This window comes from Rhinopithecus bieti, unplaced genomic scaffold (genome assembly GCF_001698545.2).
Source record: "Rhinopithecus bieti isolate Rb0 unplaced genomic scaffold, ASM169854v2 scaffold_757, whole genome shotgun sequence".
In the NCBI taxonomy this organism is placed as follows: Eukaryota; Metazoa; Chordata; class Mammalia; order Primates; family Cercopithecidae; genus Rhinopithecus; species Rhinopithecus bieti.
Window position 1 is genome coordinate 1780474 of NW_016803289.1, and position 23420 is coordinate 1803893.

The 23420-nt window shown below is 40.0% G+C and overlaps 1 protein-coding gene across 1 annotated transcript in view; it reads left to right on the forward strand.

Moving 5' to 3' along the window:
• STK32A (serine/threonine kinase 32A) overlaps positions 1–23420 on the forward strand; it is a 151626-nt gene that overhangs the window by 94734 nt on the left and 33472 nt on the right. Inside the window, exon 6 of the mRNA XM_017872394.1 lies at positions 14592–14629. Within this exon, the coding sequence (XP_017727883.1) occupies positions 14592–14629 (38 nt within the window). The remainder of the gene's footprint in view (positions 1–14591; positions 14630–23420) is intronic.

Here is a 23420-nt window from a genome sequence, read left to right on the forward strand (position 1 = left end):
TCTCGGCCTCCCAAAGTGCTGGGATTACAGGCTTGAGCCACCGCGCCCGGCCAATTATTTAATATTCTATTTCAAAGACAAATTTCTGTTTACTCCCTTGTCAGATCTTAAAGAAGACTCAATTATGAATTTAAGCTAATGAGATGGATTGTATGGGACAATTAAACAGTAAATCATCTCGGGTCAAAATACCGTTTGAGTGGACGGTTGATTGTTTTTCCCTCTGGGAATTACCCCCCACTATCATGAGGTTATAACTCACTGTTTTCTAAATTTTTATAGGAATGAGATAAAAATCTAATTAGAGCAATTTGTGCCAGTAATTGCAGTACGATAGAGAGAGCTGCAAACATTTCATTTCGTATTGAGTATCAAAATGTTGAAGAGAAATAAAAGAAAATGTATGACTGTCTAGAAAAACACAGGATGGTAGTATTTTTATTTATCACCTTTGCTTTCTTTGCTGTACTCACTGGAACCAATAACTGATTCCAGATTCATTTTAGGGACTGTATAAGATGTAGATAGAAATTATTTCTTACACATGACCTCTTGGGCTGGAGTAGCTGCTTATGAGAAGTTCCTATCATTCTTCTAGAAATCAGTAACTTGACAGTGAAGAAAAAAATTTTAGGAATAATGCTTCTAGTCCAAGTATTTATTCAAAAAATATTTCTTGAGTACCTATTTGCCAGTGTTCGGAATGCCAGGCCCCCATGGGGAACAAAACAATCCCCCTATCATGTGAAGTTGTTAATATCATAGTGTGAAAAAGTCAAGTAAACACTTCAACATTAATATCAAATGTTGTGGCATGTGCCATAAAGAATGAAAGCTGTTATGTGCATATCCCGAGCTATGGATGTGTGCCTGCATGCATGTGCATGTGCGCGCGCGCACACACACACACACACGCACACAGACACACACACACAGAGTATTCTTAGCTGCATCTTCCCAATGCTCATGGTTATATCTCTAATTGTAGCCTCTGGACCATGATAGTCTATATAAAAAGCTGTTTCCCTCTCCTATACTTAAGCCCTCATGGGTGGATACTACACCTCACTTATTTACAAACCTCACTTATGTTTTAATCTCCAGCAGCTTGCCCTGGGTCTAAACTAGAGTGCTTGCTGGATAATTCAATGACTGAACAAATGAATGAGGACAGTATGTACATGTAACCACTGGGAGAGTGCAGAAGGTACAGGTTGCTGTGGAGGATGTCATCTTCACCAAGTTCTCAATTTATTCCACACATTCCTCTGTGTGTCCACAGCATGTGGGGTTCTGGGCTGCCTTTCCACTATGCTGGATTAGTTTTGTATGCTGTGTAACCAATTCCCACAGACCCAGTGACCAGAAAGAACATACCTTTATCAGCTCGCAGTTTCTTTGGGTCAGGTGTCTGGGCACAGTCTAGTTGGATTCTCGGCACAGCTGCCATTAAGGTGTCAGCCAGAACTGGGTTCTCTTCTGGAGGCTGAACTGATCCACTTCCAAGCTCAGTCAGAATGCTGGTGGAAGGAATTTCCTTGTGGCTGTAGGACTCATGGTGGCTACTTTCTTCAAATTTAACAAGGAGAAGAATACTGTAGAGTGAGTTGGCTAGCAAGACAACAGAGTATATATACTTGAATAATGATGTATAACATTGTAACATAACTCAGTCACAGAAGTGAGACTGTCACATCTGCCATGTAATGTCAGTTAGAAACAAACCGTGGAACCAGCCCATGCTGAGGGGCTGGAAATTATGCAAGGGTGTGAACACCAAAAGCTGGGAATCCTGGGGTCACCGTACAGTCTGTTCACCACGTTTCCTCTAAAGAAGTTGCACTGCATCACAGTTCGATACCAATTTCTTCTATGACCTTAAATATAGTCCTGAACTTCCCTGTCAAGGAAGAAGTGAGGAGGTTTCAACTAGTGATCAGAAATGATTCTTTTATATCTAAGACTCTAGGATGATTTCCTCTCTGCCCTGGTAGGCTGCTCTTCCAAGTATGACCTCCTCATTGTTCCTCTGCTCTACCACACACTCGTTCCCCTCCCAGAAGGCTGCCCAACTGTAGTGACCTGTCTAGAGAGCCTGTGATAGTGACTTGTGATAAATGCCTATTAGCACATTTACCAATCAAGGTCTTGTTTGCAATTTGGTTGTGGGCCAAAATTATGTTTGTTTTAACTGAGGTCTTTAGCTTATTTCAGGCAGAGATCTGGGCTGGAATGTCACCTTTGTGTCTAATTCTCACACACTGTACTATCTTAGCAGTCACATTTTATTTTCTTGAGATGATAATTTATAGGAAAAAATAAGAACTTTCTGCAGCTAATCATTTTAGTCAATGATCGCTGAGTGACAGGTAAGCTCCTAAGAAATAAATTTGCCAACACAGTGACACCTCAGGTTTCTGAAGCATGTGGGAATGAGTCATCTGGAGAGATTTTTTTTTTTTTTTTTTTTTTTTTTTTGAGACGGAGTCTCGCTCTGTCGCCCGGGCTGGAGTGCAGTGGCCCGATCTCAGCTCACTGCAAGCTCCGCCTCCCGGGTTCACGCCATTCTCCTGCCTCAGCCTCCCGAGTAGCTGGGACTACAGGCGCCCGCCACCTCGCCCAGCTAGTTTTTTGTATTTTTTAGTAGAGACGGGGTTTCACCATGTTAGCCAGGATGGTCTCGATCTCGTGACCTCGTGATCCACCTGTCTCGGCCTCCCGAAGTGCTGGGATTACAGGCCTGAGCCACCGCGCCCGGCCGAGAGATGTTTTTCTAATTCCTGGAAGTATTTATTTCTTTCAGCTCATCAGAGTTTTTTAACTAATTTATACTACAAAGTACCTATGTCACTTTTTAAATGACTTAACAGGTGCTATCACTTATTGCTTATACCAAGAACTGGGTACTGTGCTAATTGGCAGGTTCCACACCTAACTTCATAATCAACAATGCTCTGAGGGGAATAAGCAACATGCCAATATACAGTCAGTCTATGGGGACCAGATTCAAATGTAGAATTACCGTCTTCAAAGGCCCTGTTCTAAATATAGATGCCCTTACTTTCACTCTTAGAATAATAAGATATCCTCAAGATCAGATGAGCTGTTCAGTGCTGTTTACCCAATGGCATAAAACTTCACTTTAGATACATATTTTAGTGGGTAGGTACTATATGTTAAATTGTGCTCCCTCAAAAAGATTTGTTGAATTCCTAACCTCCAGTGCCTCAGACTGTGATCTTTTTTGGAAAGAAGGTTTTTACCCAGATAGTCAAGTTAGAATGAGGCCACTAGTGTAGGCCCTAATGCAGTATGACTGGTGTCCTTATGAAAAGAGGAACTTTGGACACAGAGGAACGTACACAGAGTGAATACGATGTGGATTGTAGAGAGGCACAGGGAGGAGGACAGGTGAAGATGGGGGATTGGTGCGATGGGTCCATCAGCCAAGGAATGCCAGAGATTGCCAGCATACCCACAGAGGCTGCAAGATGCCTGGGAGGAGTTTCCCTGAGAGGTTTCAGAAGAAGCATGGGCCCTGCTGGCATCTTGATTTTGGACTTTCTACCTTCAGAACTGTGAGAAAATAAATTTCTGTGTTCTTCAAGCCACTGTTTGTCATACTTTGTGACAGCAGCTCTAACAAATGAATGTAGTAAATACATTTTTATTGTTTTCTTTGCTGCTAATATTTTCATCTTTGCTTCGCTAGTAGGTGCTACTCAGAGCACCTTCTGTCCTTACTCTTAACATGCTGCTTACAATACATTATGGGATAGAAGACCAAGTGACAAAACTTGTTAGTATTGTTTGTGAAATTAAAGTAATCCAAGAGAATATTCAGTAAGTCAAGTCCATTGGCTTTAGTATATGGTAACCTATTTTAATGATGCCAGAGACTATCTTTGCTTACTTTTGTATTTCAGGTTTGGGAAGATATTTTCAGTATCTGTGGCTTTTTTATACCATTTCTCTTGCTCAAGGTGTTTTGTTTTGCTTTTATGTATCTATTAGGAAAGTTAAATCTTTTCCATTTTACCAAAGCTACATGTCCAGTATGAGAAAACTTAAAGTCTAAAAATTATGTGATTACTTACACTGTGTGTGTTCTATTTGATGCTGGCTTTCTTTCATGTGTTGATAATAGTTTCTGTTTGTTGCAGTGGAATAATAGACTTTGGTTTTAGGCTATCATCTGTGGGCATTAAGAAAATGCCCTTTCTTTTTGTTTTGGTAAATCTTCTTTTCAGTAGACCACAAGCCCTTGCAAATGTTCTCTTTTTCTAACTCTCATAGCAGAAGGGCCACTTGAGCCTCAAAACAAAACGGCAGTGCAGTAATGAGGGTATTAGGTTGATGTGTTCTATTCAGCACCTGCTCCCGAGCTACCGAATAATGAATGAGCATGAATTACACATTGTGAAAACAGGAGAATCTGCCTTCTTTGTGTTGTATGCATCAAGCAGTTTCAAAAGGGCTTTGCAATTGTGTTTCTCACACAAAGCCACGCATTTGTGAAAACCCATGTGAAAAGGCAAAGAGAACTGCTTGTGTACAGGTTAACATTTAACTAGACTGGCAGAGCTTTTAATAATTTCTATTAGGTTAAGGGTTTCGTTAATATGCAACCTGTGATTTGGTCCAAGTTCTATTTCACTTTGCCCAGAATACATTATAATATAAAGCTTAAGCTTTATTCTTTCAGGTTTAGTTATTTAACACATAATATTGATCAATTATGCATGTTGGACACAGAGCTCTGAAAAGAGCTTTGAAGTATAAAACTATGGTTTTAGTCCTCTTAGAACTATGATATTTGGTAGGTTAGGCAAAGTAGACACATTTTTGACTTACAATATTTTGAGCTTACAATGGGTTTATCAGGGCATAATCCATTGTAAGTTGGGGGGCAGCTATACAATGGCATAGATATATATAATGCATACAGTTTTATATCCTTTTAAGACATAAAATGAGGATATTTCATTTGCTCAAACCTTGTTATGCAGTTTTCCACTGTAATATTCACATGTTGACAGTGAGGCTCTTTGCATGGTGTTTATCACCAGCAATGAACAGCAGCATTTGAATTACGTAGTGGCTCTGCCAGTTACAAGACGGGCAACTTGGGCAAGACACTCAGCATCTCTCAACCTCATTTGTTTTATCCGTAAAATGAAGATAGCTATACATACTTCACAGGCTGTGGTGAGGATATATTCTAATGAATATACAGTCTTACATAAAAACATTCAATACATTCTAGCTACTCATTTATATTAATTTATGATACCCATTTGCTTTGAGTTATCTTCTTTGCAATAAGCTGTGGGAAAAACTTACTGTTCCTTCTCATACTCCAGGATACATCATCACCCAAATCATTATACATTCTTATATAATGCAAACATTAAGAAAGAATAATAATCTCACTAAAAAGCAGAGTGTGGTATGTTAGCGAGATTAAGAGGCTTTGTAATAGTTACATCAGGGATCAATTTGTGAGCTGTATGACTTTAGGCAAATTAATAAACTGAATTTCTTTAAATTTTGTTAAATAGGTATAATAACATTATATATAAGAAAGCAGGAAAAATATGAGCAGCTCCTACAATAATGCCTGCAAAATCAGGAGTGCTTAATAAATGGAAGCCACACTGCGATTTTCCAGATAATTGTGAAACAACTATGGGCCGTTACAAGGCCATAGGAAATTAGAAGTGAGGAGTAATTTGGAGGTTGACAAGCCTTACCTTCACCTAAAGGCAGAATTTCTTCTGCAGTCTCCCCGACAAGGAATCATCATACCTCAGGGATGGGATAGTCACTACCACATAAAGTGGTTCATTTTCAGACATCCGTAATCATTAGAAAGTTCCTCTGTTGGTTCACAAATAGCCTTATGGCTCAGTTGCTGCCTGTTGGAGTTTTACTAAGTGTGCAGTCAGGCAGGGCTTCCGCTCAGTAACCACCCACTAGTACTGTTGTACTGGTAATTTATGGATGGCAGCCATTCTTACTGGTCCATGTCCCATTCTGATTTGTGTTTATGCCATTTTTAAATGTTTTGAGTATTAACCCTGGTATCAGATAAACATGGAGTCTTGAATTTTTCCATAGTAGTGAATAACAGTGGAATAGTAACATCAGATTTGTGTACCACTGTGGTCCCATCTATGAAATAGGGATAATAATTGTATGTGGTTCATAAGGTTGTTTGAGGATAGTGTGGAATAAAGTATAAAAAGGGCTTAGTCTGGTTTCTCAAATATTGCAATAAATGAAATCTGTCATCATGATGCTGTCACAATGGTTCAATAATTGAAAACATCGATTCATCATTTAACATTCTCAGCTTATCGTTTCTCACTATTTAGCTCTTCTTACACTGGACACTTCCTAATTATGTGTTCGATGTTTTCTGCAAGTTAGTTGAACAATTACTGTGTGCCAGATACTACACAGTAGTCCCCCTTGATGCATGAGGGATACATTCAAGACCCCCAGTGGATGCCTGAAACTGCAGATATTTCCAAACCCATATATACTATGTTTTTTCCCTTTTGTACATACCTGTGATGAAGTTTGATTCATAGAGTAAGAGATTAACAATAACTAATAATAGAACGATTATAACAATACGCTGGAGTAAAAGTGTGTAAATGAAGTCCCTCTCTCAAAGTATCTGATTGTGCTGTACTTACCTACTTTTGGACCACAGTTGACTGTGGGTAACAAAGTAAAACTGCAGATAAGGGGGGAATACTATACTACGAGTTTTACATGTGCCATTTAACTAAATCACTACAACTCTATAAAGTAGATATGATTATTGTCCTCAGTTACAGATGTGGAAGGCTGAGTCTCAGAAAGTTTTATTACTGACATGGTTTTGTTCTCAACAGAAAACCTCATAATGGTTTAAACAATAAAGAGATTTATTATCTTATAAAATCAGAAAACCCAGATGTGTGCTGGACTTGGAGGGTATCTTGATTGAACAACTCAAGAGTATCACCAACTAACTGGTTTTTTTTCATTCTCTTCTCTCCTTTCCATGTGGTCACTTCATCCTCAGCTTGTTCCTCCATGTGATTGCAAGCAAGCTGCCTGCTGCCCAGGGCTGCATGCTAAATTCTTTAAATCTAAAGAATCACACTCCTTCTCAAAACTTTCCCCAGGACAGCAAGGAAGCTTTTTCCTCAGAAGCCCACAGCGTAACTCTTTCTGATACTCAGTGGCTTAAATTGGGCCATCAGCCCATCTGTGAACCAATAACAGGGCCTGTGGGATGGGATAACTCTTACTTAGACCTGACTCACATAGTCCTTCCCTACAGTCAGGGTAGAGTAGGTTTCCCAAAGCACCAAAATACAGTGTGTGTGTTTGTGTATGTACATGCATGCACGCGCACGTGTGTGCATGTGTGCGTGAACGTGTGTGCTACAGGGAAGTGAAAATACCCAATTGAAAATTGAAATGATTAAGAGAATGAAGAATGCATATTAGAAAGGCAACCAAAATGACCATTAGTAAGCTGCACAGTCAAGATTTGAACCTCAGCCATTTGACTACAGAATTCAAACTCTTAAACCTCTACTATCTACTGCTTCCCAAATCAACCTAGAAATCCTTGGGGTTGGATAGGACCATTTGTGTTTGAGACTATTACCAACATTACTAAGTACTATACTAATATACTCATCCATATATATATGTGAAGAGTATATATGCACACACATATATACATACACACTCATACACTACATACATACATACACTACACACAGTATAGCCTATACAGGGCTCATGTTTAATCTACATACACTGGCCTGGTCATATCAGTTGTATTTCAGTGCATTGGCTGATGAAGAGCTCATGCCTGAACTTTCCTGCTACTCTAGCCCCTTTTCCAATCTCCCCCTCATTCCCCACCCGCTCCCTTCCTTGACCCAGCAACTGAAGTGCTAACTCCTGGCCCAGGAGAGGTCCTTCAGGGCACTGCTCCGGGCTTCCATCACCATCCATCACCATCCCTTCTGATGACTGATGACTGTGTTGTTCTAGTTGTTAAATATTTTGTCTATCACCTCTGGCTATTTGTAGGTATATATACTTACATGGAATACTATATATGCCCACTATACTTCAGTAAACTTTAGTATGCTAAGCTCTAGAGAGTTTAGATCGTTTGTCCAAGATTACATAATGAGTGACTGGGATTACAACCAAAGATTGTCAGGTACAATCTTAGGAGGATGATACCTAGTAGTCTTTAATCATCTAACCCTGACAGCTTTTCACTTCTGCCCCCTGTTCCAAACCGTTTTTCCTTATAATTTTCCCTCACTCCCTCTTAACATAGGTCTGTTTTTTGAGACCAATAGCCCATTTGTGACACCCTAAATAATATGTTACAGAATTATATGTATAGGATTTTTTCCCCTCTCCAGAACTTGGCATTGGCCCAATCTAAGAGACTGTTATGTGGCAAAGAACTAAATACAAACTATGGACCATCAGAAGGCCATGGGACACTGAAGGAGTTGATTTTGGCTTGGATATGCCAATTTCCTTGTTTGCTATTTTCATGTACATGTATCTGGTATAGGATTGCAGGGTGAGCAACTTGACTCCAGGGGAGACTCAATGAAGGGATATAATTAGCCTGTTAACTCCGCTAATGTCTTGTAAAGTCATTCAAGTGAGAATAGCAGATATATCAATTCTTCTTTGGATCCTGCCACAAGGAACATTGTATTTCCACTCTGCTATTTATAGTTTTCACAGCTGGAATCAGCTGGTTCAGCAGGACATGGCTCTTTTTGTTTTATCAAACCAAGATGCAATGAAAAATTTCCAAAGTGTGTGTCTTAGAATTTCCCTTTATCACTCCCAAAATTCCGTAGTCCCTCTGAAATCATAGGCTCATAACAGGCATAAATCACTTCTTATTTATTACTCTTACTCATACACTTACTAGAAAGTCAAGTTTCTTAGTTGGCCAATGATAAATATGGTGCATCTGGCACACAGGGTTTGTTTGGGTTGTTTTTGGGGTGGGGATATGTTGTTTTGTTTTGTTTTCTCTTCTCTTCTTAGGGGAAAAAAGACATGCAGGGCTTAGTATTCCAAGAATTTGAGAAACCAGGGAGCCAGGATTCGTTCATTTTTATGACAAATAGTTACTCGAGCACCTACTTTATTCTTGGGTACCTTTATGAGTCCAGGAGCTGCTGCATTGAACAATACAGAAAAGAAGTCATTTCACTTAGAACTTACATGCTAGTAGGGACTGGGGGTTGAGAGAATGAAGGATTCTTACAAAGAACGTTAAAAGTGAACTATGGGCAGGAATTGAGGATATGAGAGTTTTGATGTATAAAGAAAAAGTGACAAGGTCAATAATTGGTGGTCTTAGTGTGACAGATATGCCAGTTTGGAAATTGTATTGGATAAATGCTGGTCAGGGGCTAGGCTGTAGTTATGACAAGGAAATGATTAAGGAAGTGAGAATAAGGAAACTATTGGTATAGGGTGGATGAAAAGATTATTGGAGGCAAGTCACGGAACCCGAGAGGCCAGGGTGTTGGATGGAGCATTCGTGTAGACACTGAAGTCACCAAGAATGATAAATAACAAGAGGGAATTCATCATTAGCTATCTGCTTATGATATTGATGTGTTTTGGCTGTGTCCCCATCCAAATCTCATCTTGAATTGTAGCTCCCATAATCTCCATTTGTCATAGGAAGAATGCAGTGGGAGTTAATTGAGTCATGGGGGTGGGTTTTTCCAATGCTGTTCTTGTGATAGTGGGTGAGTCTCAAGAGAAATGATGGTTTTATAATGGGCAATTCCCCTGCACATGGTCTCTTGCCTGCCACCACGTAAGAGGTGCCTTTGCTCCTCCGTCACCTTCTGCCATGATGGTGAGGGCTCCCCAGTCATGTGGAACTGTGAGTCCATTAAACCTCTTTTTCATTATAAATTACCCAGTCTTGAGTATGTCTTTAGTAGCAGTGTGAGAACAGACTAATAAAGTCAGTTGGTATGAGGAGTGGGGCACTGCTGTAAAGATACCCAAAAATGTGGAAGTGACTTTGGAACTGGGTAACAGGCAGGGGTTCGAACAGTTTGGAGGGCTAAGAAGAAGACAGGAAAATGTGGGAAAGTGTGGAACTTCCTAGAGACTTGTTGAATGGCTTTGACCAAAATGCTGATAGTGATATGAATGAAAAAGTCCAGGCTGAGGTGGCCTCGTGTGGAGATGAGGAACTTACTGGGAACTAGAGCAAAAGTGATTCTTGTTATGCTTTAGCAAAGAGACTGGTGACATTTTTTTCCCTGCCATAGAGATCTGTGTAACTTTGAACTTGAGAGAGATTATTTAGGATATCTGGTGGAAGAAATTTCTAAACAGCAAAACTTTCAAGAGGTGACTTGGGTTCTCTTAAAAGCATTTAGTTTTATTCATTCATAAAGATATGGTTTGGAATTAGAACTTAGGTTTAAAAGAAAAGCAGAGAATAAAAGTTCAGAAAATTTGTAGCCTGATGATGGAATAGAAAAGAGAAATCTATTTTCTGAGAAGAAATTCAAACTGGCTGTAGAAATTTGCATCAGTAATGAGGAGCAAAATGTTAATTGCCAAAACAATGGGGAAAATGTCTCCAGGGCATGTCAGAGGTAGCCCCTCCTATCACAAAGCCCTGAGTCCTGGGAGGAAAACTGGTTTCATGGGCTGGGCCCAGGGCCTTGCTACTTTATATAGTCTCAGGACTTGCTGCCCTGCATCCCAGCAGTTTCTAAAGGGGCCAACATACAGTTCAGACCATTGCTTCAGAGAGTATAAGCCCCAAGCCTTGGTGGCTTACACATGGTGTTGGGCCTGTGGATGCACAGAAGTTAAGAATTGAGGTTTGGGAACCTCTGCCTGGATTTCAGAGGATGTATGAAAATGCCTGGATGTCCAGGCAGAGGTGTGCTACATGGGCAGAGCCCTTATGGAGAACCTCTGCTAGGGCAGTGTGGAAGGGAAATGTAGGGTGGGAACCCACACACAGAGTCCCCAATGGGACACTGCCTGGTGGAGCTGTGAGAAGAAGGCCACTGTCCTCCAGACCCCAGAATGGTAGATCCACCAACAGTTTCCACCATGTGCCTGGAAAAGCTGTAGACATGTAAAGCCAGCCAGTGAAAGCAGTCAGGAAGGGGGCTATACCCTGGAAAGCCACAGAGGTGGAGCTGCCCAAGGTTGTGGGAGCCCACATCTTATATCAGTGTGACCTGTATGTAAGACATGGAGTCAAAGAACATTATTTTGGAGTTTTAAGATTATACAGCCCTGCTGGATTTCAGACTTGCATGAGACCTGTAGCCCCTTTGTTTTGGCCAATTCCTCTTATTTGGAATGAGTGTATTTACCCAATGCCTGTAACCCCATTGTATCTAAGAAGTAACTAACTTGTTTTTGATTTTACAGGCTCATAGGCAAAAGGGACTTGCCTTATCTTAGATGAGACATTTTACTGTGGACTTTTGAGTTAATGCTGAAATGAGTTAAGACTTTGGGGAATTCCCAGTACTGAGGGTTCCTCCCCATTTTAGACCATATAGGTAGTGTCCAGACATTACCAAGGCATTTGTCGTGGTGCTGGTGAGAGTGTCTTTTAGCATGCTCATGTATTATAATTAGTGTATAATGAGCAGTGAGGATGACCAGAGATCACTTTTGTCACCATCTTGATTTTGGCCAGCTTCTTTACTGCATCTTATTTCTATCAGCAGGGTCTTTGTGACCTGTACCTTGCAAAACCAGTCCTGCTGATCACTAAATTCCTATCTCACCTATTCAAGATGGAGTTACTCTGGTCTGAATGCCCCTGACAAGAGAATCCACACTGTTCAAATCTCCCCAGTTGATTTTGAAGCATATCCAGGCTTATTATCCACTAAGTTAAAATATATTATAGACTACTTTCAATGAAAGAAATATATTGTGAGTTATTTCATATTTATTTTTACTTGAGAAGACTGAAAAGGTAAAGAAGTGGTGCTAAAATTTAGAACTAGAAAATCTCAACTTGCTCTAGTAGGAATTTTAATAGAGCACACTAAGTTTCTTTTCATTTGCTCTCTCCTGGTATATGAATAAACAACCTTCCATACTGCAATTTACCCTGTAGTGAATTAGATGTTACCCTGTTATGTTTTGGAGAAACTATATAGTTAGAATCTAAGCTTAGGTAATTTATTTTATGTTTACAAATCCACTTTCTCTTATACATTTTCTTAAATTTTCTTATATTCTTTCTCTGAATTTGCAGTAAAAATACCCCTTTCCCATTCTATGTCATTGTTCTTTATGAAGCTTTCTCATCCTTTCCATCCCGAGGGAACTATGTCTCATTTATCTTTAGGTTTTCTGTATCTTACTACAGTGACTTACCAAAGTAGGTAAATATCTGATGAATAAATGAATACAAGATTTAATTAAGAAGTATCACATTAAACTAATTGTTCCCTCTCTGATCTCCGTGTTATTAAGTTTCAAAGTAGTTTCTGGGAAAAGTAGTTAGCACAATGATGTATAGATTCAATAAATAAGAAAAATGGTACTCAGGGATTTAACAGAAAGCTCATAAAATGTCAAATCCACAGCAATTAATTTCTCCCAGGAAGTCCTCATAAATTCAGGCCAAGAAATTTTATACTGATCTTGCCTCACTCAATTCTCATCCATCTTTGGTAGGGCTCCTCTGGGCCTCTTTCTCACCTGGCAAACAGTACCTGATGCTCACTGGATTCAGATCTGAAGAGGTGGAAAGAGCCAAATACCTGGTTTATCTCTAGCTTTATGCTGCAGAGAGTATTTGATGGTGTGCCACAGTGTCACAGTGCTCTGTATATACTGTTAGGATCAGCCTTCTTGAGTGCATTGGAATTTCTCTGGGTGTCATTAAGTTCTTCATTTACTGACCATGAGGCACTGGGATAGAATATGATATTAATCAAGAAACCATCCCTGACATCATGGTCCACTTGGAAAACTTGCAGAGATTAGAAAAAATTTTTGAGTCGGGATTTTGCTTTGTTGCCCAGGCTGGAGTGCAGTGGCTATTCAGGGCACAATCATAGTGCAATGCGCCTCAAACTCCTGGGCTCAGGTGATACTCCCTCCTCCACCTCCTGAGTGGCTGGGACTATAGGTACACACCACTGTGCCTGGCCAAAATATTTTTTTAGAGTGTTATAAGACCTATAGTTATTTAATTATTATTCCTAGGGTAGTTAGTGAAAGATTTGGACCAGTCTTTTACACACTGATGTACAGCAAGATAACTATAGTTAGTAACATTGTATTATATACTGGAAATTTGCTACATCAAAGTATCATGTTGGCCACTTTAAACACACAATTTTTATATTAAAATGACTGAAAAAATAGCAAAGTAAAAAAAAAAAATCCATAGGAGAGCACAAAACCCACCTTCTTCCAATGAAGGGAGTAGTCTGATGGTTAATACTTGGAGGATAGAACGATAGAGTTTGCAAAGCCTTGGTGAATATTATAGTAAGGAGCACTCCTGAATCAAAGAATCACGTTGTACTTTATAATAGCCCTCACTTTTCCACTCTCAGATTTTTACTGCCTTTCCCTAATGTACCATTAAAGCCCTTCAGCCTAAATTCATAGAATCCATTAGGGACGAAATTCTGAAACTGGTTTTGGGAACACATTTTCAGCCTAGTCAAATGGCTTTCATGCTGCTAGAATAATAATACCTTAATCTTTGACAGACCAAGTCTGTCAGCTTACTCTTTACTTAAAAATATTAATGAGTAATAAGTCCCATTATCAATAAACAGAACCAAGTGTGTGATAAAGTGTGATAAATGTTATGGTGGAAGAAGTATCCCGTGTGGTCAGAATATATGGGGTTAGGGGGAATTTGACCCAGAATTGAAAAATCAGGAAGGCTTCCGGCAGGAAGTGGCATCTGAGCTGTGAGGTTAAGGGTAAATCTGTGTTGTCTGAGTGCACTCAGTGAGAGGACTCTAATTCAGGCAAAGCAACAGCAGGTGTGGATGTGAGGAGGCAAAGGGAGACAGGGGGTGGTTGTATAACTACATTATCAATCATATTTTTCCCATTTATAGTCTTTAAGTTCACATCATCTGTGTAATTCTAGAGTTACACAAGAAAATGATGCTTAATACCACTAATGTTACTTTATGGCACTGTAAATGCTTTACATGATCCAAAGGACCAATATCTACATGCTTAGATACAATATGCTATAGGAAGTTTAGAGTCTGAGTTTTTGAATGAGAGAGGCCTTGGTTCAGAGCCCAGTTTTTCCATTTACTAGCTCCGTGACCTTGGGTTAAGCTTCAGTTTTCTGATTTAGAAATTGGGTATTTTCTGTTTCATAAATTTACTGTGAGAATTGAATGAGAAGATGAGTATTGAGAGACTAGTACATTGTTTCAACTCTAGTTGGCTTTCTTGAGCATTTTCTTGCACCTACCCCTTAGCTCTGTTTGTTTTATTATGAGCAACTTTCTTTTTTCTTTTTACTCCTCTAGGGATATGAAGCCTGACAATATTTTACTTGATGAACATGGTAAGTGAGTGATTTGTTTCTAATCAAGTACATGACATGCATGTAGAAAAGTTGGTTATTCCCAGCAGAGGGGTATTACGCATGAAAAAGGTATTTTGCTCTATTCAGTTGAGCTCTATGTACAAACTCCTCATAGACAATATGGGGAAACTTTATTACTTATGGCAGGTTATAGTACAACAATATGCTCTTAAATCACATTGAATTTATCTAATGAGAAAATCCTATTCTACTCCATTTTCTTCCACTACTATATTTCTTCAAGAAAACCATCACAATTTTTTAGTGTTCTTTGACCTTAATATAACACATAATCACCTATTTTTTTATAATGATACAGAAGGCCTCAAGCTGAGAGCATCTGGCCAGCAATAGCATCTATCTAGACATTCATGACATTATTTTGTTCTCATTGCATCTACTTTTTAAAAAATTATTATTATACTTTAAGTTCTAGGGTGTTGTGCACAACATGCAGGTTTGTTACATATGTATACATGTACCATGTTGGTGTGCTACACCCATTAACTCATCATTTACATAACATATATCTCCTAATGCTATCCCTCCCAGCTGCCCCACTCCACGACAGGCCCAGGTGTAAGATGTTCCCCTTCCTGTGTCCAAGTGTTCTCATTGTTCAGTTCCCACCTATGAGTGAGAACAATTGCATCTACTTTTCTGCATTCTTTCTTATAAAAGGCAAATTGGTTTTACATTTGCAAATTGGTTTTTACATTTACTTTGATATCACAGAAGAATACTTACATCTTAGGGTCATTGTAAAGACTGACCTAATACATGTAAAGTACTTGATGCAGTGACTGTCATGAAGAAATCACTCATTGAAAGTCTAATATTGGTACAATTTTTCTGAGTTGGTCATGGCTTTCTCCCCTTGGAAAGGAAGCTGGAACTACTTCATCTTGTTTTATGTGGTTTTGTCTATGCCAGCACATAACTAATATGTACCAATGTATATCAGAAGAGATATCAAGTTTTCTCGTTAAAAATTTCAGTTTGCCAAAACCAGTTAAAGAAAACATAAAAGTATATGTGTTATCCAGATTTGTGATATAGGGATATGGCAATAATCAAGATGGTGATAAGTGAATGCTGAATTTCAAGAAATACTGATTATACCCTCTAGAATAACCTTTTGCCTGCAGTGATTAAATGTGTATAATTTCTTCCTAATATTGATTTTTGTGTATATTTGGATTTATTAGAATATCAGGGAAGATCTGTAGGGCAGACTGTATGTTATAAATGTTAACAGTGTCAATAAGCTCTTTGTTATGTCTTTAGAAGGCTGCTAGAGGAGGAGAGTCCTAAATCTTAAAAGCTTCTTATTCAATTTTTACAAAAAGGATTTGCAAGTGGAACTGAAACTCCAAGTACCATCTATTTCTCATTATTTATTTACCTAGTTTTGAGCCTGATTTGCCTGATCCCACCTGTGCCCAGGGGGCTAAGAAACACTGGTATATGACCTCTAATTTCAAAGCTCAGTGTCGTTACTTATTTACGGACTGTCCAAAAAGATTTTTTCCACTTTCTTCTGATGCCTTATTTCTTCCTTACCTTTACTGCTTCTGACATTTGAAAACAGAGACTCTGATTCTCAGAAATGTAAGCAATGGTGAGATTTAGCATGAAGGTGACTTTCTTTGAAACACCAGCTATCCAGAGCTAGGTATAGTGGTAGGCACTTGTAGTACCAGCTACTTGGGAGGCTGAGGCAGGAGGATCCCTTGAGTCCAGGAGTTTGAATCCAGCCTGGGCAGCACAGAGAGACCCTGTCTCTTGTTGGGGGGAAAAAAACCATTACCACTAGCTTCTTTTCTAGCCTATAGAGGCCACCTTTGTGGAACTTAGGGAAAAGTGCTCCCTCTGCCCGCCACAGCTTCCTGACAGCACATGGCCTACCAAGAAGAACCCAAGTTAGGATTTAGTCCTCACTTGCTCCCTCAGCTGGGTGCCTTTGTGCATGATTTCTGCTGTTCCACCATTTATAGAGGCCCTGAATGGAGGCATATAGGTCCTATCAATCCAACACTTTCCAAGCTTTATCCTCCATTCAGAGAACAGTGTTTTCATCCCAGGTCTCATCCATGGCTTCATCTCATTTCTATCATTAAGACATGCTGTTCTCCTTCAGTCAACTTCTTCCTCCTCATTTTCTTGGCAACTTGGTCATCGCAGATGAAGAAAAACCTGAAGAAATCAATTAATCTTCAAGTTTAACCACCCTTAGAGACTACCCTTATGAAAGATTAATTGTGTAACAGTATAGCTAAGAATGTGAATTCTGGAGTCAGATTGCCTTCATTCAAAACACACTTCACTCATCTACTTTTTTTTTTTTTGAGATGGAGCCTCACTCTGTCACCCAGGCTGGAGTGCAGTGGCGTGATCTGTGCTCACTGCAAGCTCCACCTGCCAGGTTAATGCCATTCTCCTGCCTCACCCTCCCGAGTAGCTGGGACTACAGGTCCCCGCCACCACACCTGGCCAATTTACTGTATTTTTATTAGAGATGGGGTTTCAACCGTGTTAGCCAGGATGGTCTGGATCTCTTCACCTCGTGATCTGCCCGCCTCAGCCTCCCAAAGTGCTGGGATTACAGATGTGAGCCACTGCGCCCGGCCATCTCACTCATTGACTAGTCCTGAGAGGTTTGACAAGTTGCCTAAACTTTGTCTTAGTTTTTTCAGGGATCAAAAGAACACTTACATCTTAGGGTCATTGTAAAGACCTAATACGTGTAAAGTACTTGATGTGACAACTGTCACAAAGAAATCACTCAATAAAAGTCAAATATTAGTACAATTCGTATGAGGTAGTCATGGCTTTCTTTTCTTGGAAAGGAAGCTGGGAATGCTTCATCTTGTTGTATGTGACTTTGTTTATGCTGACACATACCTAATATGTACCAAATCTCTACCAGATAGAATCGTAAAAGCTGTCTTTCCCAAATAATTATTTTGATTTCAGAAGTGATATACCAAATAATCTGCTTGTCTACTTGTTAGATCTTGTGTTTAAACCATTTTGTTTATCCCTTCATCCTCAGGTAACTACACTTTCTGTATCCATTTGCTGTCTTTCATGTGTGCAGGGGGCAAGGGTGCAGTCATGACATGTTATTCTTTGTGGAGCTGGGGCTCTGTTGCTTACAGGATACAAGCCATCATTCCAGTGTGCCGGAGAGAGAGTCTCAGTCTGCCCCTGTTATCTGGTGTCTTATTTACAATGACTGCCTTCATTCTCACGGTTTTTTAAAATTTGGTCTGTGAATTAAGAAGAGGCTTTTCTGTATTATATTCCTACCCTAACTCAATTTGAAAATCAATTGCTTTGGGAAGGATTGTGTATGAATGGTACAGAAGTGAGCAAACAAAAAAGACTGAGAGCCCTTTTGTAAACATTGTCTTGGGGATCTCTTTCTGGAGATAATAATTTTTTTGAAGTTATTTACTTTCTGTTTGTTCAGATTCTGAAAAAGTAGGACTCTCAGACATTACTCAAGGAACATAACTAACCGCTTTTCGATGAATAAATTCCTGTTGTTCACCTCCCCCAAGCTCATTATGTACAGCTGATCTTGTGAGAATCAGCTGAACCACAAATCAATGCCTGCTTTTTAGAGTGTCTGCTGGTGTGACTTTCATGTGGAGCTCATATTTCAAGACCTCATTTGCCTTCTCTATCTCCATTTACAATATTTCATCCCTGATGGGCTGTCGCATGGGCCTCTTGTGTGGAAATTGTAGCCACTGTGAAGGGTAACCACCTGTCTCTCTGGTGCCTCCTATGCCCATCCCTACAAGTGAGCTGTGTATCACACCATGTTGCTTACATTTTAATGCAACACAATTCAGTAACAGGCAGTAACTTGTATTCTTACTGATTCATATTTTTTATATTCATCTGAAAAGATTGACATTTAAAGGAGCCAGTTGTAAAACGGGAAATCCTCTGTGTGAATAAATATTTCTGGTACATCAGAATTTGCCTTAAAAAAATGTTTTTAACTTAGAGCACATCTGTACTGTTCTCCCTAAATGTCCCATTTGCTAGTTCAGAGCAAGATGGCATTAGGTCTTGTGTGACTCCCGACCCACTATCCTAATGTATATTTTCATTTCCTACCAATTTAAGTACCCCATCCAATTCTATCAATTCCATAGTGTCTAAAATTCTTGTATTTTTCTTATTCAGGAAATGCTACAATTAGAGGAACAGTAATATCTGCTTGACATATCAGAGAAAATGACAATTATGTCATCATCTGTCACTTAGGTTTCTTAATACCATACCGTTACAAGGAATAGAGGCAAAAACTCGGTGTAGGAGGTGAGAAAAAACCGAGGCTGCCATCTTAACAGCCTTTTCATTGCAGAGTCTCAACATATGCCAAAAGATAAAGTGGACAGTGTCCTTTTAAAACAACATACAGTATAGAATACAGTAACTTATCCCCAGATAATCACTCCCTAGGTAGTACCTAGGGATATGCATTTTCAGCAAGCATCTCAGAAAAATGTGGGGCACATATTCTAAACACCTGCAAGTAGGAGAGCTTAAAAGTTGGGAGTAGTGCCAACCGAGTGGTTTTGGTGCCCTAGAGTACTGTGTTGATGACAGAGATCCTTAGGCTGTGCACAGGAGCAGTAAGAGTGTAAATGATGACAATAATGATGACTGAATTCAATGGCATTATAAGATGAATTCAGATTTTTTTATATGATCCTCTGTCCCAAGCAATAGAGGCAAAAAGAAAAGGCAGAAACTCTCTCCTAGGGTGGTAAATTAGGAAGTTCTTAGGCTTGCACCTGAAAAACTTTTCACTAAGGTAGTGATTCTCAACTGGCCATGATTTTGCTCTACTGCTTCTCCCTGCAGAGGACATTTGGTAATTTCTGGAGACATTTTTGATTATCAGGATTCCAGCCAGGGTTGGGAGGTGATATCAGCAGCTAGTGGATAGAGGCCAGGATGCTAGCATGCACCCCACAAAGCACAGGACAGTTTGCACTACAAAAAGTTACCAGCACCAATATTTCAATGGTGCTGAGGTTGAGAAACTCTGCTCTAAAGTTCACTCAAGGCCTGGGCTTATGAAAAAAGCCAGAGGAGTCCTTCATTCCCAAGGCAATTCTTGTGTCCTTCAATCAGTAGGAGAGTGAACCCTTTCCTGTGATCCAGCAGTCAAATTTCATTTTCAAAACACAGAAGGGAACCTGGCAGATAGGTCACCACGGTAAGTAGAAGCGAGGCATGGCTGTAACCGGACCTGGGACTGAGGCTTAGGACCAGCACTCTGTGAAGTTCTGCTTTCATTGTTTAGCTCAGGAGCACCAGGCTAGAAGATCCAGTGGAACCTGACCCTCAAATAGCTTCTCCCTGTCCTTAAGTAGGCATCCTGGAAGTGGACTAGAACTCTGAGCCAATCAGAAATTGTTTCAGGTTTTCAGTTCTTTGATCTTGTAATACACACAAAGTTTTTGGTAGATTCATAGCCTGACAAAGGGATCCTAGACAAAATTCTAGGTCTAAACTCCAGCTCTGTAACTTTTGAGTCTTTTGAACTTAGCCATAAATGACTCATATATAAAATAGGGCCTACCTCACTAGGCTAAAGGAGAAACTTTGTGCACAACATTTTGAAAACTGAATTAATCATGTAAGTGTAAACAACACTTAAAAGGAAAACATTCAACATTCTTTCAACTGACATGTAATGAGTACTCACCAGAGTTGAGATGTTCTGCTAAGCCAGGCCCTCTTTTAAAACTGTAATCTCAAACTTTATTACGTCTCATAATCACCTGGAGGGCTTATTTAAACATTGGCGCCCAACCCACAGAGTTTCTGATTTAGTATAATAGAGCTCAGGGAGGAGCGGGGTGTAAGAATTTGCATATCTAACAAGTTCCCAGGTGATGCTGATACTCCTGGTCTGGGCACTACATTGTAGGAACCAGTTGGCTCTAAAACCTTCTCTACCTTCCACTTCTACGTGAGCAGAGATAATCTTGTAGCTGAGTCAGCTTGGGAAATCTATGCAGACTAAAGTAGATAGCTGCATGTCTGGCAGCTCATCTGAATCACCTGTGGAATTTGTTGTTTTTACTACAGATACCTGGCTCTCCTACAAGTCCCACTGAATTGGAGTTTCAGGAGACCAAAGCCCAGGCACATGTATTTTGCAAAACTACACTGAAGTTTCTAATAATGACAGATATCAACAATTAAACGCTTACTTCTTGCCAAATTCTGTGCTAAGTCTCCCATAATCATTATTTCATTTAATATTTCCAATAACCTCTTGAGAAGACTATGATTATCTTTCCAACTTTACAGAGAGGATACGTGACGTTTTCAAGGTAACACAGCTAGTTAGTGGTAGAACCTAGACTTGAAGCCCAGCAGGCTGGCTCCAAGAAACAGGCTCTTCACCACAGTCTCCAGACTCATCTGATTTGTATTAAACTTTGTGAATCACTGGTCCAACACTATGAGCAGAACCTATGGGGAGAAAGAGAAAAAGAAAAAACGGAGGGAACCTATGCTATGATAGGGTAAGTTATTGAAATCAGGCATTGGTGCCACTGCGGCAAGAATACCTTTTAACTCAATGAGTGCTACCTTTACTTTACTGAAATATCATCACATAAACAAACACAAAACACTTTCTGCACAAAATAAAATCCTGGTGATAAAGGCAGTGAGATTTATGTTTAGCATTAGGCTGGATACTATCAGGGAGCAGACAATGAAGTTTAATATGGGGAGTGTGGACTGTGGGCCCTGGAAGAATCTGATGACATGCCCTCCAATTACAGCTGTATCTCATCAAAACCACAGACACATGTAAATGGAAATGCCAACACTTCAAGATTCTCTGAAGCAGATGACTATCATGCCAACAGCTAACATAATAGGCTTGTCTGCCTGAGCTTTTGGCATTGCCCTTTTGTTCACTCTAGCTGTAAATGCAGGGACCCTAGAGTACCTCATAGAGTGTGTTACCCGCCAAATACAAGTATTAGACCCACACTATATTGCTTTGGGTGTTAAAGCTGAGACAGACCCTAGAGATCATTTAGTCTACCACTTCTTTTTTTATATAAAGGAAAATTTAGATCCACCTTGGAAAAGGACTTAAAGTCTACTATGTGTTAGAGGCAGAGTTCAAGGCAGAACCCAGGCCTCCCGGCTCCCAGTCTAAGTGCTCTTTATAGAATCTCTTTAAAAATGAAACTCACTGGCCGGGCGCAGCGGCTCACACCTGTAATCCCAACACTTTCGGAGGCTGAGGCAAGCAGATCACGAGGTCAGGAAATCGTAGAACACCCTGGCCAACATAGTGAAATCCCGTCTCCACTAAAAATAAAAAAAATTAGTTGGGCATGGTTGTGCACGCCTGGAATCCCAGCTACTTGAGAGGCTGAGGCAGAAGAATCACTTGGAACCAGGAGGCAGGCTTGCAGTGAGCCGAGGATCACACCATGACATTCCACCCCTGGCAACAGGTGAGACTCCATCTCAAAAAAAAAAAAAAAAAAAAAAAAAAAAATTTAAATTTAAATTAAATTATTTTATTTTTTTATTTTTGAGACGGAGTCTTCGCTCTGTCGGCCCCGTCTGGAGAGTAGTGCGTGATCTTGGCTCACTGCAAGCTCCCCCTCCCGGGTTCACGCCATTTATCCTGCTCAGCCTCCCGAGTAGCTGGGATACTGGCGCCTGCCACCACGCCCGGCTAATTTTTTGTATTTTTAGCTAGAGACGGGTTTCACTGTGGTTTAGCCAGGATGGTCTCAATCTCCTGACCTCGTGATCCGCCCGCCTCGGCTTTCCCAAATGCTGGGATTATTAGGTGTGAGCCACCCGCGGCCCAGCCAAAAATTACATTACATTAAAAAAAAAACAACTAAAGTTTGATCTCCCACCGCCCCCCGGCTGCCCCCCCCCATCTACTTGATAAGCAGTTATTTTGTTGGAGACTGATGAGGCCAACCTGAAGTATCAGACAAAAAACATATACAAAAATGTATTTTAGAAAAACTTGGAGAAACGGATGCTTTCTTGGCTAGGAAATAATATTTGTATCCCCATATTCATGACAGTTTTGTAGTAATAATATTTTGCCTCTTACTTTTCTTTTCTTTTCTTTTTTTTTTTTTTTTTAGATGGAGTTCTCATTCTGTCACCCCAGGAGGAGTGCAGTGGTGTGATCTCAGCTCACCTGCAACTTCTGCCTCCCAGGTTTCAAGTGATTCTCCCTGCCTCAGCCTCCCAAGTAGCTGAGATTACAGGCACCCACGACCACGCCAGGCTAATTTTTTATTTTTTATTTTTAGTAGAGACAGGGTTTCACCATTTTGGCCAGGCTGGTCTCGAACTCCTGACCTCAAGTGATCCACCCGCCTCAGCCTTCCAAAGTGCTATGATTACAGGGGTGAGCCACCATGCCCAGCCTGTTGGACTCTTTTAAAAAAATAATCCCGTAAGAGATGTTTGGAAACATGATACTTTGAGTATCTTTTGGCTGTCTCCTTCATAATATTCATAGGCTAAACCAACTTAAAATGTCACCAACAGACAAAATATGCCTAACTAGAATTACCTAACCACAAATTCTTAACTACTAAGGGTAAAACTTTCTGAGGCTGAACTCCAGACTTACAGAGACTAATCACTGCATATCATGAAATGGAGAATTGCTGGTTTAAGACCATATTGGCCTTGAGATGGACTGCAACTAGCCTACAAGAATTAACAG